This window comes from Centropristis striata, chromosome 8, assembly GCF_030273125.1.
Source record: "Centropristis striata isolate RG_2023a ecotype Rhode Island chromosome 8, C.striata_1.0, whole genome shotgun sequence".
Classification (NCBI taxonomy): domain Eukaryota; kingdom Metazoa; phylum Chordata; class Actinopteri; order Perciformes; family Serranidae; genus Centropristis; species Centropristis striata.
In genome coordinates this window covers 24,960,648-24,974,718 of record NC_081524.1, presented here as the reverse complement: position 1 = coordinate 24,974,718, position 14,071 = coordinate 24,960,648, and the positions used below count along the sequence as shown (strand labels likewise).

Sequence of the window (14,071 nt, the reverse complement as noted above, 5' to 3'; positions counted from 1 at the left end):
TACATGTATCCTACATTCAAAAGATTATTTGACATTAAGGCTAAAAGGCTTTTTATGTATTTTCATCAGACATGCCCTGTTTTAATATTCTATAAGAGGTGAAATTTGGTTCCAAAAAGACATGTGACTTGGAAAGGAAAGATGTAAAAATACCATTTCAAATAAATGTTTATGAGGTTCTAATATTAAATAATGCATTTAGTCAACAAAATAAGGACAAAATATGATCAATGAAGTTTTGTTTTGACTCTCCTGTAAATATCACTTATGAAGCTGTGTTTCTCAGCCAATGCTAAAATGTCCCCTTGTACCCATAAAATCCAAAAATGCTCATGAAATCAACCAAGCACATTCCTGCTCTCTAGAGCATAAAGCATTTCCATTAGACACGCAGTTTTCCTTGAGCACCAAACTAAAGCCACTATCTCCCCTTGTATCCCAGGTAAAATTAGAATTTAACAATAACATTTCAATTAATTCAACTAAGATCCTTCCTGCTCTCTGCTTTCCTCTTGTACCACCCCAGGATGAACTACATTGTACAGAGGCTATTCACTTGCTGCATGTCTTTGATTTTGTGTGGCTGTTCTTAAGGGATGAATCCTGCTGATCTTGGCCATCCCTATTCTCTGAACATCTTAACTTGAGCGTCTTGCAACTTGCATGTTAAATTCTACAGCCAGTGTAGCATGGCTCAGCTCTAAAAAAACTGTGAAGTCAAAGTGGGTCATATCCGTCCTATCACATAGCTGACACCCGTATCTGAAAAACAAAACTGCATATCCCCCAACATCCCCACTTAACAGCCTCCAGGTGACACCCACACTGCAATAAATTCACACTCCCTTTGCCTCAACACCTTCCTCTAACACACACTATTAATATCTCACATTCCTGTGGGCATTCACTAAAACCAGTTTGGATTTCTAGAAGTCAAACTTATTGACTGTGATAAATTTTGAAACATCTCTGGACATCTCCCATGCATATTTGACCCAGCTGAGAACACACACACACACACACACACATGCATGTAGAGTAGCCACTGGAGTGTCTTCACCACGTTATTACAGCCAAACTGGCATCTGAAGTCGCAACCTTCTGATGCTCAATCAGGGCTCAAATGGGGGAAAATGACAGGTTTGGGAGTGATTTTTTCCTGCAGGACAATGCTTTCCCAAGCACCCTAGGGCACGATTTCCATGCAACAACTGTGGAGAGCTGTTTTGATTGCTTTTCAATCAAGCGAGACAAACACTAATTAGATTTTTTTTTGAGGAACTGCTGAATTATAGGCTTCTTTCATGAAGCGTGGATGACAGGCACTTCTCTGATAGCTTCAGCGTCACTCCTATGTTGGACCGGCTGTCTACTGTCAAAATTATTTATATATATATATGTATATATATATATATATATATATATATACATATATATATATATATATATATATATATATATATATATATATATATATATATACACACATATATATATATATATATACATATATATATATATATATATATATGTATATATATATATATATACATATATACATATATATATATACATATATATATATATACATATATATATATACATACATATATACATATATATATATATATATATATATATGTGTGTGTGTGTTTATATGATTGAGATATATATGAGAGAGAGAGAGAGAGAGAGAGAGCATTTTGTTTCTTGTCTTACAACAACAGTTTAAAACAACAGTTTGAACAACAGTTTAAAACATAAATATGGTGGGTTGTTTGTTGCTGCCTGTACAAACGACCTATGGGGTCTTTTTGGGGGGAGACCAGTCTTGCTTGAACTGTCCCTTGTAGTGGATTGTCTGTCTCTATGTGTCTGTCCTGTGATGCTCTGTAGACCTGTCCATGGTGTACCCGTCCTCTTGCCCACTGTCAGCTGGGATCAGATCCAAGTATAATTAAGTAGAATGAATGAATGTCCCTTCTTGCTGTACAACAAAAGAACATCACTGACACTTTTTTAACTGACATGGAGAAAAAAATGCTGCTTTCAGTTCTTCTCTCTGCTCCTTGTATCACCAGTGTCTTTATCTAGGCTTTTGGCTTTTTGTCCACATCACAACAGAGCCGTACCCAGTCCCGAGGTGAAAACACACCTGTCATCTGGCAATACTATTATTTAATACTTTTTAATTCTACAAAAGTATAAATAAGATTATTATGCTTGTTCTATAGCAAATTGAATGTTGCATGTCTTTCCTGTATATTCTGTATTTCCTCTGATTTATAGGAGATCTGTAGTAAACTACCATAGCCATATCCGTAGCATCATAGATTTAAACATACATGTTGTTAAAGCAATTACCATATCCACAGCCACAGCTTCAAGCAGCCCAGCCAGGAAACATGGCAGCAGTGACTGTATGCTGTGGGATTTAGGTCTTCTGAACAGAGTAATGAGCAATAAATGCATAATGTAAAGTTTCAAAGCAGAATGTATTGCGAGGGAATGCCGAAGTAGTTCTGAAAAAAAGACCATCTCACTGTGGCCTCCATGCTATAGCACTCAAGATACTGCACACGTATTCAACTGTAGACTGTGTATATAATTTTAATTGCATACAATGTGTCTGGCAGGTTTTTGAATATTGGCTTTCACCCTTTGCTCTGTAAATTAGACAGCTAGACTAGCTACATTGAGAGTTTCAGATGGCTGGAAGAGTTCCGGTTATAGAATCTTTACTCTTGTCATAAAGGGATCTAAAGGCAATGATAGACTATGGGACACAATATGGAAATGAAAACTGTTATCAATGTACCTGAACTAGGACTTACTGTTGTATACTGAAACACACACAAACTAAAGTACCTTGTATACTGGTATTATAGGTAACACGAAAGTACTACTAGTACTAATATTTAGGCTTGTGAAAATACACTTTCCACCACCACACAAATAATTATTATTTTATTTCCTCTTTCTTTAAGATATCTTTCAATATTATTACATGTTCAATATATTACACTGGATAATCCATACTAACTGAGTTTAAATGTGAGGTTTTGATCCTGCCATCATGATATTGATTTCTGTGATTCTGAACAGATTCCTGCTGCCTGCTGATTTGTCGTGTGCTGTATTCCATGTTAATGATCCTCCGTATCTTCCCCCCTCTGTCTCGGCTTGCAGACGGACGCTGCGCTGATGTATGATGCCGTGCACGTGGTGGCCGTGGCTGTGCAGCAGTCTCAGCAGATCACTGTCAGCTCATTACAGTGCAACCGACACAAGCCCTGGCGCTTCGGGAACCGCTTCATGGCCCTCATCAAAGAGGTAGATACTCCTCTACCTGCTCCCCGTTCTGTCTTCCTCCTCAACATACACAGCAGCTTCACACAGAAAACACATGCTCGGAGGAAAGCAGACAGGAATGGAAAGTAAATAAGGAAGAGGCAGTCAAGAAAGGGAATATCGATAGATATTGTCTGTTTTATGAATGTTTTATCTGTGTATTTGTATATATTTTTCACTGCACTTATATATATACTCCCCCTAGAAGGGCAGCCATCTTGAGTCTGCTCCGTGTATTTCAGTATTATCTCACAATGCAGAAACAAAAATACAACATTATCTACATTTTTGGTAATTGACTCACAGTTTGATGCATTTGGGAGCTGGGACAGTTCATTCTGTGCTTTCTGTCTGTGGGAGGGCCGGGGATTAGGCTACCTATATTTAGGGCTCTGTTCTCCTTTAGTTTGTAGGGATCATAAGAGGACTGAAGACGATTAAACTGTATGGTGAGGGTTTATATGCAAATAGAAACCACACATTTGGAAATATTTATATCAAACTCACAGTTTTTCACCATGCATATCTCCTCTTTTACTGCCCTGATCCTTTTCCTTATTCCCTCTCGGTGCTGATGCTTCAACCCAGCACTTCAAATCTACAGTATAGTCACACCAGTTTTAAAGATTAGTGTCAAAAATTCAGTATCTGACCAAATGTTTCCGGAAAAATGTTTGGGAAAGACACAAGATGTTACAGGGAAGTTGACCTTTGACCCTTGGATATAAAATAAAATTGCTTCATAATTTCATTGCATTCAACATTTATGTAAATGTGTCATGATTGGCAAAATAATTCTTGAGTTATGGCCAAAAACAAAACAATGTAACAATGACTTTGACCTTTGACCTCCAAAATCTAATCAGAAAAAATAAATGAATACGTTTCCATTTTGGAAAAAAGGGATTTTCTTCTCCATTTCACAGGCTCACAGTACAGACACCTTCACCTTGGTTTATTATTGAGTTCAACTGGATGTTTTGAGTTAATTTGTCAGTTCAGAACCCCTTTCCTGGGTCAATTGCAGTCATTTCTGTTAGCTCTCACCCTCAGTGCCTCTATTACAGAAACTTAAACTAGGCCAAAACTTCCTTGAGAGCCCCTGCCACCCAGTTTTCACCAGTTGAACCTCAGGGCCACTGAGCGGCTGTGTATTGAACAGTTGGTTCTTTACTCTTGGGAACAGAAAACAAAAAGCCAGCACAAAGGACTGAACTGTGACTTGTTTTAATAAAGTTAAGGTCACACTGCTGTGATAAAACACTTGTCTTCACTTTATGTTCAAGCTTTTTTTATTAGTTCTGTCCAAAAGTAATTTTTGAGGTATATTGTATTCTTTCGAGTTGTAAGTAGGCTTTCTCTGACATACACATAAAATATTTAAAAAATATCAATCGGAAAATAAAACTGAACACATACACAACCAGTCCTGACATAGTTGCTTCTATTTTCAATAGCCACCCTGTGACAATGCTAGCACAAAGACATGTAACGTCATTTTAATATCCATCACTAAGTCAAGTTGAAGGGAATGATTAAATGATTGATGGTTTTAAAAGTAGACTCATCATTCTTAAAGGCTAATAAAAATGTGAATCATTTTTTTACTAAAATTTCATAACTGATGATGATAAGTTGATATTGTGCATATCAGTTTGATTAAAAACAAGACTAACAGCCTAAACAATGATTGACAGCTACTAGAGGCAGCCATAGCCATAGGTAAAGTAAGATCAAAACAAACATACAGATTATATGCTTAGAGTCTTACTGTAGGGTAATATATTCATTCTCTGTGTATTTCAAATTATGAAAGTCCAACATCTGAGCAGCATGAACATGCTGATATTTGTCATGGCAGTCTGGCTAGATCATTTCTAACTCTGTCGTGCCAATGAACATTTGTTTAGATGGTTGTACTAGACCAGGGGTGGGCAACCTTTACTAACTAAAGAGCCACTGTTGGCCAAAAAAAAAAAATTGCGGATTGGAGCCGCAAACCTTGTATTGAGCCTAAAATAAAAATTAACAGCCTAATAAGTCTAAATTAGCCTACCAACATTATTATTATGTCAGGGAACTCAAAACTAAACTCAAAGTTGGCATAATTTAAAGGTTAAGGTGCCGGGCTGGAGACTTTCGTAAGCTATGAAGCACATTTTAGTTTACTTAAATGTCAAAACTTTTTTAATATGCTGTAAAAAGGCTATACAATTTTACAATTGAAGAATACAAATAGCTTTTGGTCTACACAATTGATAAATGAACATTTTAATGTAAAAATATGTACATCATTTTTTTTGTCTAGCCACAGGGAGCCCCTGCAGGCGGCCTAAAGAGCCACATGAGGCTCTGGAACCACAGGTTGGCCACCCCTGTACTAGACAGATCAAGAGGTTGGAACTCAGTTCAACAGTTGTTGAAATACTGTCTTTCTAAGTGTGATGTAAAAATCATCCTTTTAACATCAACGGACATGATAGAGGCTTTAAGGTGGGTCCTGCTCCATTACCTGGCCTTGAGGCCTTGTCTTGAAGAGGATCCTGGTTTTATGTTATCTTATTTCAGTTTAGTGCCTACAAATTCTGGTGCCAGATTGGCTCACATCGACATCAACATCAACATCGGCAGCTCACCTGCCTCAGAGCCCAGGACACATCGGAGATCAATCCTTCAAAAGTGTTCATCCTCAGTGGAGCATGTATGTGTTGAGCAGATGTCATGATAATCCAACCAAGTGATTTTACTATTTTTTTTAGTTGAAATTAATTTTATCTTTATGTGCACATTGTTGCAGTGACATGATGGTTGGACACTAAAATCTGAAGGAATCGTCCACTGAGGAGCATGAACGAGAGACTCTTTGTGGAGCACCAAAGCCCCGCACTTTAAACTCTAAACAGTCTACAGATATATCTACCGCATTCGTTGGTAACAGTAATTGATAATAACCTCCTTTGTAGTATTATATCCTTGTATCTGCATACAGCACTGGTATCAATGGGGAGATATTCAGACAGTGAGTCAAAATAGCATGACAAATGCTTTCTAAGCACAGCTGACTGTACTGAGTGGGTAACTTCCAGATCTGTGACTCCCACTCATCTTACTAAAGATAGGCCCTGAAGTCACTGGCTTCCAGTCGGAGCAGCGCTGTGATGATTTGCTGTACCTGAGAAAAAGCCTTTCTTGCTCTGAACCACTTTCATGCTACATTGTATCCTATCACAGCCCTAAATATCTGTAAAGATCGGGTAATTGACTTCCCACTGTTACAAATGCAGCCTCAGAGTCTGTGAAGGCATCTTGGAACAGTGTACAAACAGCAACCGTGAGTGAAAGAGGTAGAAATAGAAATAGTGTGTGTTCACTCCCTCCTTGACTGCTTTGCCTCAAACACTGACATCAAAAGTGTTTAAAAAAAAAAAGAAAAAGAAAAAAAAAGAAGAGCTGTACGTGTTGCTGATGGTTGTATGTCTCCTGTGATATTCACCTGTCTCTCTGCCTCCCTCTCTTTAGGCCCACTGGGATGGCCTGACTGGGAGAATCACTTTCAACCGGACTAATGGCTTGAGGACAGACTTCGACCTTGATGTCATCAGTCTGAAGGAGGAGGGGCTTGAGAAGGTAATATGTCTTTTGTGCAATTATGAGTCCACCAGGTGCAACAATGTGATGGTGAGATAAAACAGCAGTGAACAATCAACACACTAAATGTGTGTGTAAATCATAGACTGTATAAATAATGGACGTAGTCACCGTGACGTCACCCATTGGTTTGTGGCCCGTTGGAACCATCGAGTTCAGCGTTACATTCGTCACCATGTTGTGTCGCCATCTTGTTTCCGATACGGGGAGCAGACCATATTTGGACTGTGGAGGAGTGAGAGCGATCTGATCACTGACTACACGCCTCTCTACACCTCAACCTGACTGAGTCATGTTAGCATTAACTGGAGCATTAACTGGGATGTTCATTTTGGTTAGCAGAAAATAAAAACAAAATGTTCATTACTGACCTCAGAAAACTGAAGAGCGACTCCTTGGAGTGTCTGTTAGTCCAACGAAACGCTGAACAAGACATTTTAATGAACAAATAAACTGTCATTAAGTGAAAATACAGTGAAAGGTTCAAAGATATGAAACCAAACCGCGAAACGTCCTTTTTCTATATCTATATAACGTTATATATAACTTTATTGACACGTTCCCATGGATACGCATTGTTCTGCTCTCTCCCGATGATGACTTGCCTAGTTAGTCACCTGTCAATCAAAGGTAGCCACACCCCAAATCATATCTTTATTGTCTATTTTCTACGGTGGCTGACAAGGGTCAAACGGACGGCAACGGCCCAATACATCTCAGTTTGAGAAAACAGCTTCAAGTACAGAAACGATGCAAAATCACAAACTCAAACACAAGTCTAAACGAGGTACAAAACGAAGAACGTGGCGCAAATTAAAAAACGTGCTGCAAAAAACAAAGACAAATGCATCATCATCATCAAACGCGCTGCAAATGGAGAAACGATCTGCAAACCGAGAACGCTTCTGAAGTACTTTTACATTGTTTATCTCATCACCATGGCAACACGTTGTCACTAGCACAATGTGCATTCGCACACTAAAATAATAATAGCCTAATTATGTATCACGTTCTCCCAAAGAACCAGCTCTTATAGTTTCACTTGATTAAAATAAACTTCCACTTGAATTACGTTCCCTGCCTAAATAAAGAGCATCTATAAAGTCACAAGCAGAGGTCCCCATCACGCACAGTCAAAACTGACACGGCTTCAAATCATAATAATAGTGTTACTGTTAATATTAATTGAAAATGAGAACTTGTGAAGTTAGAAGTTAGATCGGAGGAGGCTCAACCAGGCTCTGTGTTCATGTTCCGGCTCAACAGAACCTTTTGTCCCGGTCGGAGTTAACTGGTCTTATTTTCCAGTTATTGTCCGGCTCTGAGCTTTGTACGGTTTTTCGTTTGCAGATCGTTTCTCGGTTTGCAGATCGTTTCTCCATTTGCAGCGCGTTTGATGATGATGATGCATTTGTCTTTGTTTTTTGCAGCACGTTTTTTAATTTGCACCACGTTCCTCGTTTTGTACCTCGTTTAGACTTGTGTTTGAGTTTGTGATTTTGCATCGTTTCTGTACTTGAAGCTGTTTTCTCAAACTGAGACGTATTGGGCCGTTGCCGTCCGTTTGACCCTTGTCGGCCACCGTAATTTTCTTCTAAATGGGGCCACTATTTGAACTATTAACATAAAATTGTGTTGAAGAAGATTTTTCACTAGCTATTTCTGAGATAATAAATCAAGTGAGAAGTTTTCTCATTTTGCATTGAAATTAATGGACAGAAATGTTTTTGCAGCCAAATTTAGCACCCCCTGCTGAAATTTTTGGTAGAATGCAGCTTAAGGCACTTCCTGGTTTGCCTCCCTGCTCAGACCTGGTGGTTGCCGCCTGGTGTAAATGCATATCTATATGTCTAGTCATGGATAACATTGGCAGTAAATGCCATATAGCACATCTAAGCTTTCTGTAGGTATCAAAACAGAATGAAAAATAAGTTGTATTTCATTTTTTGAGGTGTTTCTACACATGTATAATTTCACCATTGATTGGAAGAGTAGAAGAATATAGTTTTAAGAGGTAAATACTGCATGCAGGAAGAAACAGTTTTATGTATATAATGTACCAGCACCTAAAGGTTGCAAATAGCATATCTCTTTTGATTGTTTTTTAATGCAGGGATTCTGCACAGCTTTAATATGTGAGCCTACCAGGTTTGCTATTATTGTGCCGGTACAGAGACCAAAACAAACACCTGACCAACAGTCACGACTGACCACGTGTTCATTCATTCAGCTGTAGAGGTGTTGGTAGGTGTCTGCGTGAACTTTGGGTGGACGGATTGGACTGATTACAGTTTCACATATAGGATTCATAGGTCAATTGATCTTCTCATCTCACAATAGGAATTAAAGCAAAAATAGTACATTCAAATAAATATTGGACGATGACTTTTAACTGATTTAATATTTACCTTTTTCCCCATGTTTTTGTGTCAAGGTCACCAATGGGTAAAACAGTTTTTTGAAGTTGCTCCAGTTTTAAGCAAGAGCTGCAAAATGGGCTATCACATAATCTTTTAAGTGTCTGTACATTATGAAAATGACCCACAGAGAAATAAAATGTGGCCTAATATTTAGCTGATTTCAACAATCTGGAAGAGATTTAAAGCTAAGAGAACACAAAACAGTGTGAGTGGAGCCTTCAGAATCTGGATTATCTACCAAGACTGTCTCCTGGGATCCACTGAGCTTCGTGAGACACGTCGAGATGCTCTAACATCTCCCTATCCTCTATTAACATACTGCCAAGTCAGCTGTAGACACTCACAGTAAAAAAAAATAAAAAGCAGTTTGTTTATGAAAAGACTTTTTAATAGCTTTTTTATTTAGCATTCAGCAGCGGCGCCAAATACCCAAACTAATGTTTTGGAAGTTCACAGTGAAACCTGACACTGACAGTATTTCAGAGTTTAGATGAGCACTGGATAGAATAACTCTACAGTGTCTCAGTGCACCACATCATAACTGTCTCTTTCAGATGGATTTCACTAATAATAGAAATAATAGACATTTTATGAAAATTTTAACTGTAAGTGTTACTCAATTTACATTTTGACAAGCAGAATAGAAATACAATTTGAATTCGTATGAAGACTAATTTTACTACTTTTTAGTAGTTCATCATTCTTTCTGTCTTGACTTAATCAAATATATTTAAATATTTTCAAAAGTTACACATTCTTTAGTGCAACATTACATCATGCCTATGTGTTCTAACTGAGACGAGTTATCTTATCTTTTACAGTAAGGAGGTAGAGCAGGTTTCCCACTAATCCCAGGGTTAGTGGTTGGACCCTGTCTGTTTCTAAGATCTTAACACCAGTTGCTTCCTGATGGGCAGGTCAGCGTCTTGCATGGCAGCTCCCGGGACTTACAGTATTCCGGCACAGTGCCAGATTTCCGGCATGCGGCGTATGGCTGTGAGAAAAAAATAAATAAATTAAATACACTTGGCAGCCTAGTTGACAAAGGCGTGGGTTGAAGACACTGGTTGAGACGGGAAGTCTTTTGGCAGTTGGTGCCAGAAATTAAGAGAGCCAGGTTCTTGCTTCTGCACGTTGTGCTCAAGAAGCTACTGTATGAAGCCACTAATGGTTAAAAAAAAAAGTTTTTTGCGCTGTGTTTGTTTACATATATATAGTATTTTAAAATAAGTGCATTGAATAAAAGTGAATCTGTGCATTCCAACCGATTTACCATTTCAGTCAGACAACTCACGTGATACAAAATGTGTTTATTGGACAATAAACATAGCTTAGATTTGGCGTCTAGGCTCCGACTAAATCACTCCTCAGCAGTTACAGGAGGTATTGAGGAGTGATGCAATAAATCCCCCAGTCGGAGCCTACAGGTGGATGCTGGGGTGGTGGTGGGACTGAGAAAGCAAGCGGCAGTACAGATGTAGCAGCAGCATAGGCAGGCAGAGGAGAGCGAGGATTACTCTCATCTTAAATAGAGTGCCAGATTGGATAGAGGGTGTGTTTTAGTGGAGGATGTATGAGGAGTGGGGCATGTCACGTGTATGGCAGCACAGCTCGAGTTGCCTGCCTGAACTAGCTCGCAGGCGTCGCTCCATTTCAGTCAGACAACTCACGTGATACAAAATGTGTTTATTGGACAATAAACATAGCTTAGATTTGGCGTCTAGGCTCCGACTAAATCACTCCTCAGCAGTTACAGGGGGTATTGAGGAGTGATGCAATAAATCCCCCAAAACCAAAAGATTCAGAGCCTAGCGCTGATGTTCTATGTGAGGACCCGGCACCGCCGCCGTGAGGCCATTCCTCAAGAGCACATTGGCTGCAAGAGGAATATGCTATCGAGTGCAACTGCTATGTGTGACCTGGCACCGCGCCGTGAGGCCATTCCTAAAGAGCACAGCGGCTGCAAGAGGAATATGCTAACTAGTGCAACTGCTATGTGTGACCTGGCACCGCGCCGTGAGGCCATTCCTCAAGAGCACAGCGGCTGCAAGAGGAATAAGCTATCTATTGGGACTGCTATGTGTGGGCCCGGCACCAGCCACCGTGAGGCCATTCCCATAGAGCACAGCGGCTGCAAGGGGAATATGCTATCTAGTACAACTGCTATGTGTGGCCTGGCACCAGCCGCCGTGAGGCCATTCCCAAAGAGCACAGCGGCTGCAAGGGGAATATGCTATCTAGTGCAACTGCTATGTGTGGCCTGGCAACCGCCGCCGTGAGGCCATTCCCCAAGAGCTCAGCGGCTACGAGGGGAATATGCTACCTACTGGAATCATTAGGCCATCTGGCAAATATTAACAGTGAAAGCAGAGTCCTGAAATTCAAAACAGCACATGCAAAAACTATGAGATCAATGATCCAGCAAACCACCTGATGCAGTAATGAAATTAGGCGGGGATTAGCTGCAAATATCTATTCTTTGTATATGACCAGGTTGCAGGAACTCAAGAGCTTTTGAGCACGCAGGCTCTCATTCTTGTTAAACCTGAAATGTCGTTAGTACATTGAGGATCAACATCTGCCCATAATTTTAATGTTGAGATGGGCAGATGATGCTGCAGATGTAGCTGCCATTCTTAAAGAATGAGGAAAGTATCGTTCTGGAGGTATTCCACAGTTCAGGCATAGATTGTGCAGCTTCGATGAGAACCAGGATCTTGTCGGAGGTTTGGTCCGCCAGTGATGAACAGAGGTGCTGAAGGATCCGTCGAGAAATGAAGACTCAGGTATTCATCATGGAAGAAAAGGACAGAAGGAGAAATTAGTTTCTTGCAAGGATAATGTGAGTTGAAAGAATTTGATCTAGTAGTATAATTGCCACGCCTTAGAAACCCATAGAGCCATTAGAAAAAAATGTATTCTAGCATTGAATATCATATAGTAAAACGACATTCCTTTGACATTCCTATCAACCTATGCACCATTGAAATAGATAACAGCAGTCTTGGTCATTGCCTGAGGATGGGCCTTTTAAGGCCTTTGAGAAGCAGCTGAAGTGAGGGATTCCCAAGAATGCTCTGGGAGGCTGGGTTTTGGCATCTTATATGGCACTGAAACCCTGCTAGCATGCTATGCTACTTGCACTTGCAGATGGCACGATCCTAATAAAAATACAATGAATGCCAAGCTACGGAGATCTTTATAGGTACAGGACTAAGGAGGAGGCTGGCGCAGAAAGAAGAAATACAAGGCTGAATCATGAGCTCTAATGGAGCTTTTGGTTAAACCAAGTCTCATATGTTTGGTGCAGAACATGCCATCTAGTGCAACTGCTATGTGTGACCTGGCACCGCGCCGTGAGGCCATTCCTCGAGAGCACAGCGGCTGCAAGAGGAATAAGCTATCTATTGGGACTGCTATGTGTGGGCCCGGCCCCAGCCACCATGAGGCCATTCCCATAGAGCACAGCGGCTGCAAGGGGAATATGCTATCTAGTGCAACTGCTATGTGTGGCCTGGCACCAGCCGTCTGAAATCCTTCAGAGGTTGGATTTGCTTAATCGAGAGTCAGCTGATAGAATGGAGGGCATGGCATGATGGAGGGCTTGGCCTTGAGGCATATAGTTTTGAACTTCATAGCATCAACTACATAATTCCCATGACCAGAGATGAAGGTAGCTCACAATATGAAGATATTAAAAGTGCATGACTATGTTAAACATAAAAAACGCATGAGACTGTTTAATGGGTATTTAAGAGCAAACCTTATTGATTATTTCCACTGTCGGAGCATTGTTGCAGAATGCTATGATTGCTTTCTTGTACCTATACTACCCCACAGTAAATGTGCGATGGAGATATGGTATGCTCATAAAGAACCTTGGATTTAAGTGGTTACTGAGGGACTGATTTTAGTTGACCAGGCATCTGCAAACCACTCATATTGAAGAATTCCCCCAAAACCAATTGAAGGAGCTGCATTGGCCTAAGAGAATTTGAAGACTCAATAGACATTGTAAAAAGAACGAAATGCTGTTCCATTTTCACATAGCAGGAACCAGAACTGCAATTCTGAGCACAAACTTCACCTGAGATTACAGTGTCTTGAAGAGCTGGGTTTTCAGGAGGTTTTTTATTTTTTATTATTATATAAAAAGGTAGAGAGGGATGCCCCTGCTCTGGTTGGAACTGGTAGTGTGTTCCACCAGCGGGGAACAAGAAATGCAAAGAGTCTGGATTGCCTTGGACCAACAGGGGGCAGAGCCAGGCACCGTTCATTGGAAGAGCGCAACGGTCGTGAGGTAGCATATGTCTGAGTCAGGGCATTCAGGTAGGTAGGAGCAGTACCGGAGACAACTTTGTAGGCCAGCATTAGAGATTTGAATTTGATGCAGGCTGCAACAGGTAGCCAGTGGAGCTTGTTGAGCAGCGGTGTGACATGTGACCTTTTTTGGCTGGTTGTAGACCATGCACGCCTCCGCGTTCTGGATCATCTGAAGCGGTTTTATTGTGCAGGCTGGCAGGCCTGTCAGGAGGGTGTTACAGTAGTCAAGTTTTGAGATGACGACAGCTTGTGTCAAGGAATGATGCGCATGGCAAAGTTAAGGTGATCAATACAGCACATAAATCAACAGCTGTGCTCTCCTCTCATTA

The 14,071-nt window shown here is 40.3% G+C and overlaps 1 protein-coding gene across 3 annotated transcripts in view; it reads left to right on the top strand.

The window, feature by feature from the left end:
• Positions 1-14,071, top strand: part of grik2 (glutamate receptor, ionotropic, kainate 2) — a 296,354-nt gene that overhangs the window by 171,844 nt on the left and 110,439 nt on the right. For all 3 annotated transcript variants that reach the window (XM_059339534.1, XM_059339535.1, XM_059339536.1), the window contains 2 exons: positions 3,190-3,333; positions 6,871-6,978. In XM_059339534.1, the coding sequence (XP_059195517.1) occupies positions 3,190-3,333; positions 6,871-6,978 (252 nt within the window). The remainder of the gene's footprint in view (positions 1-3,189; positions 3,334-6,870; positions 6,979-14,071) is intronic.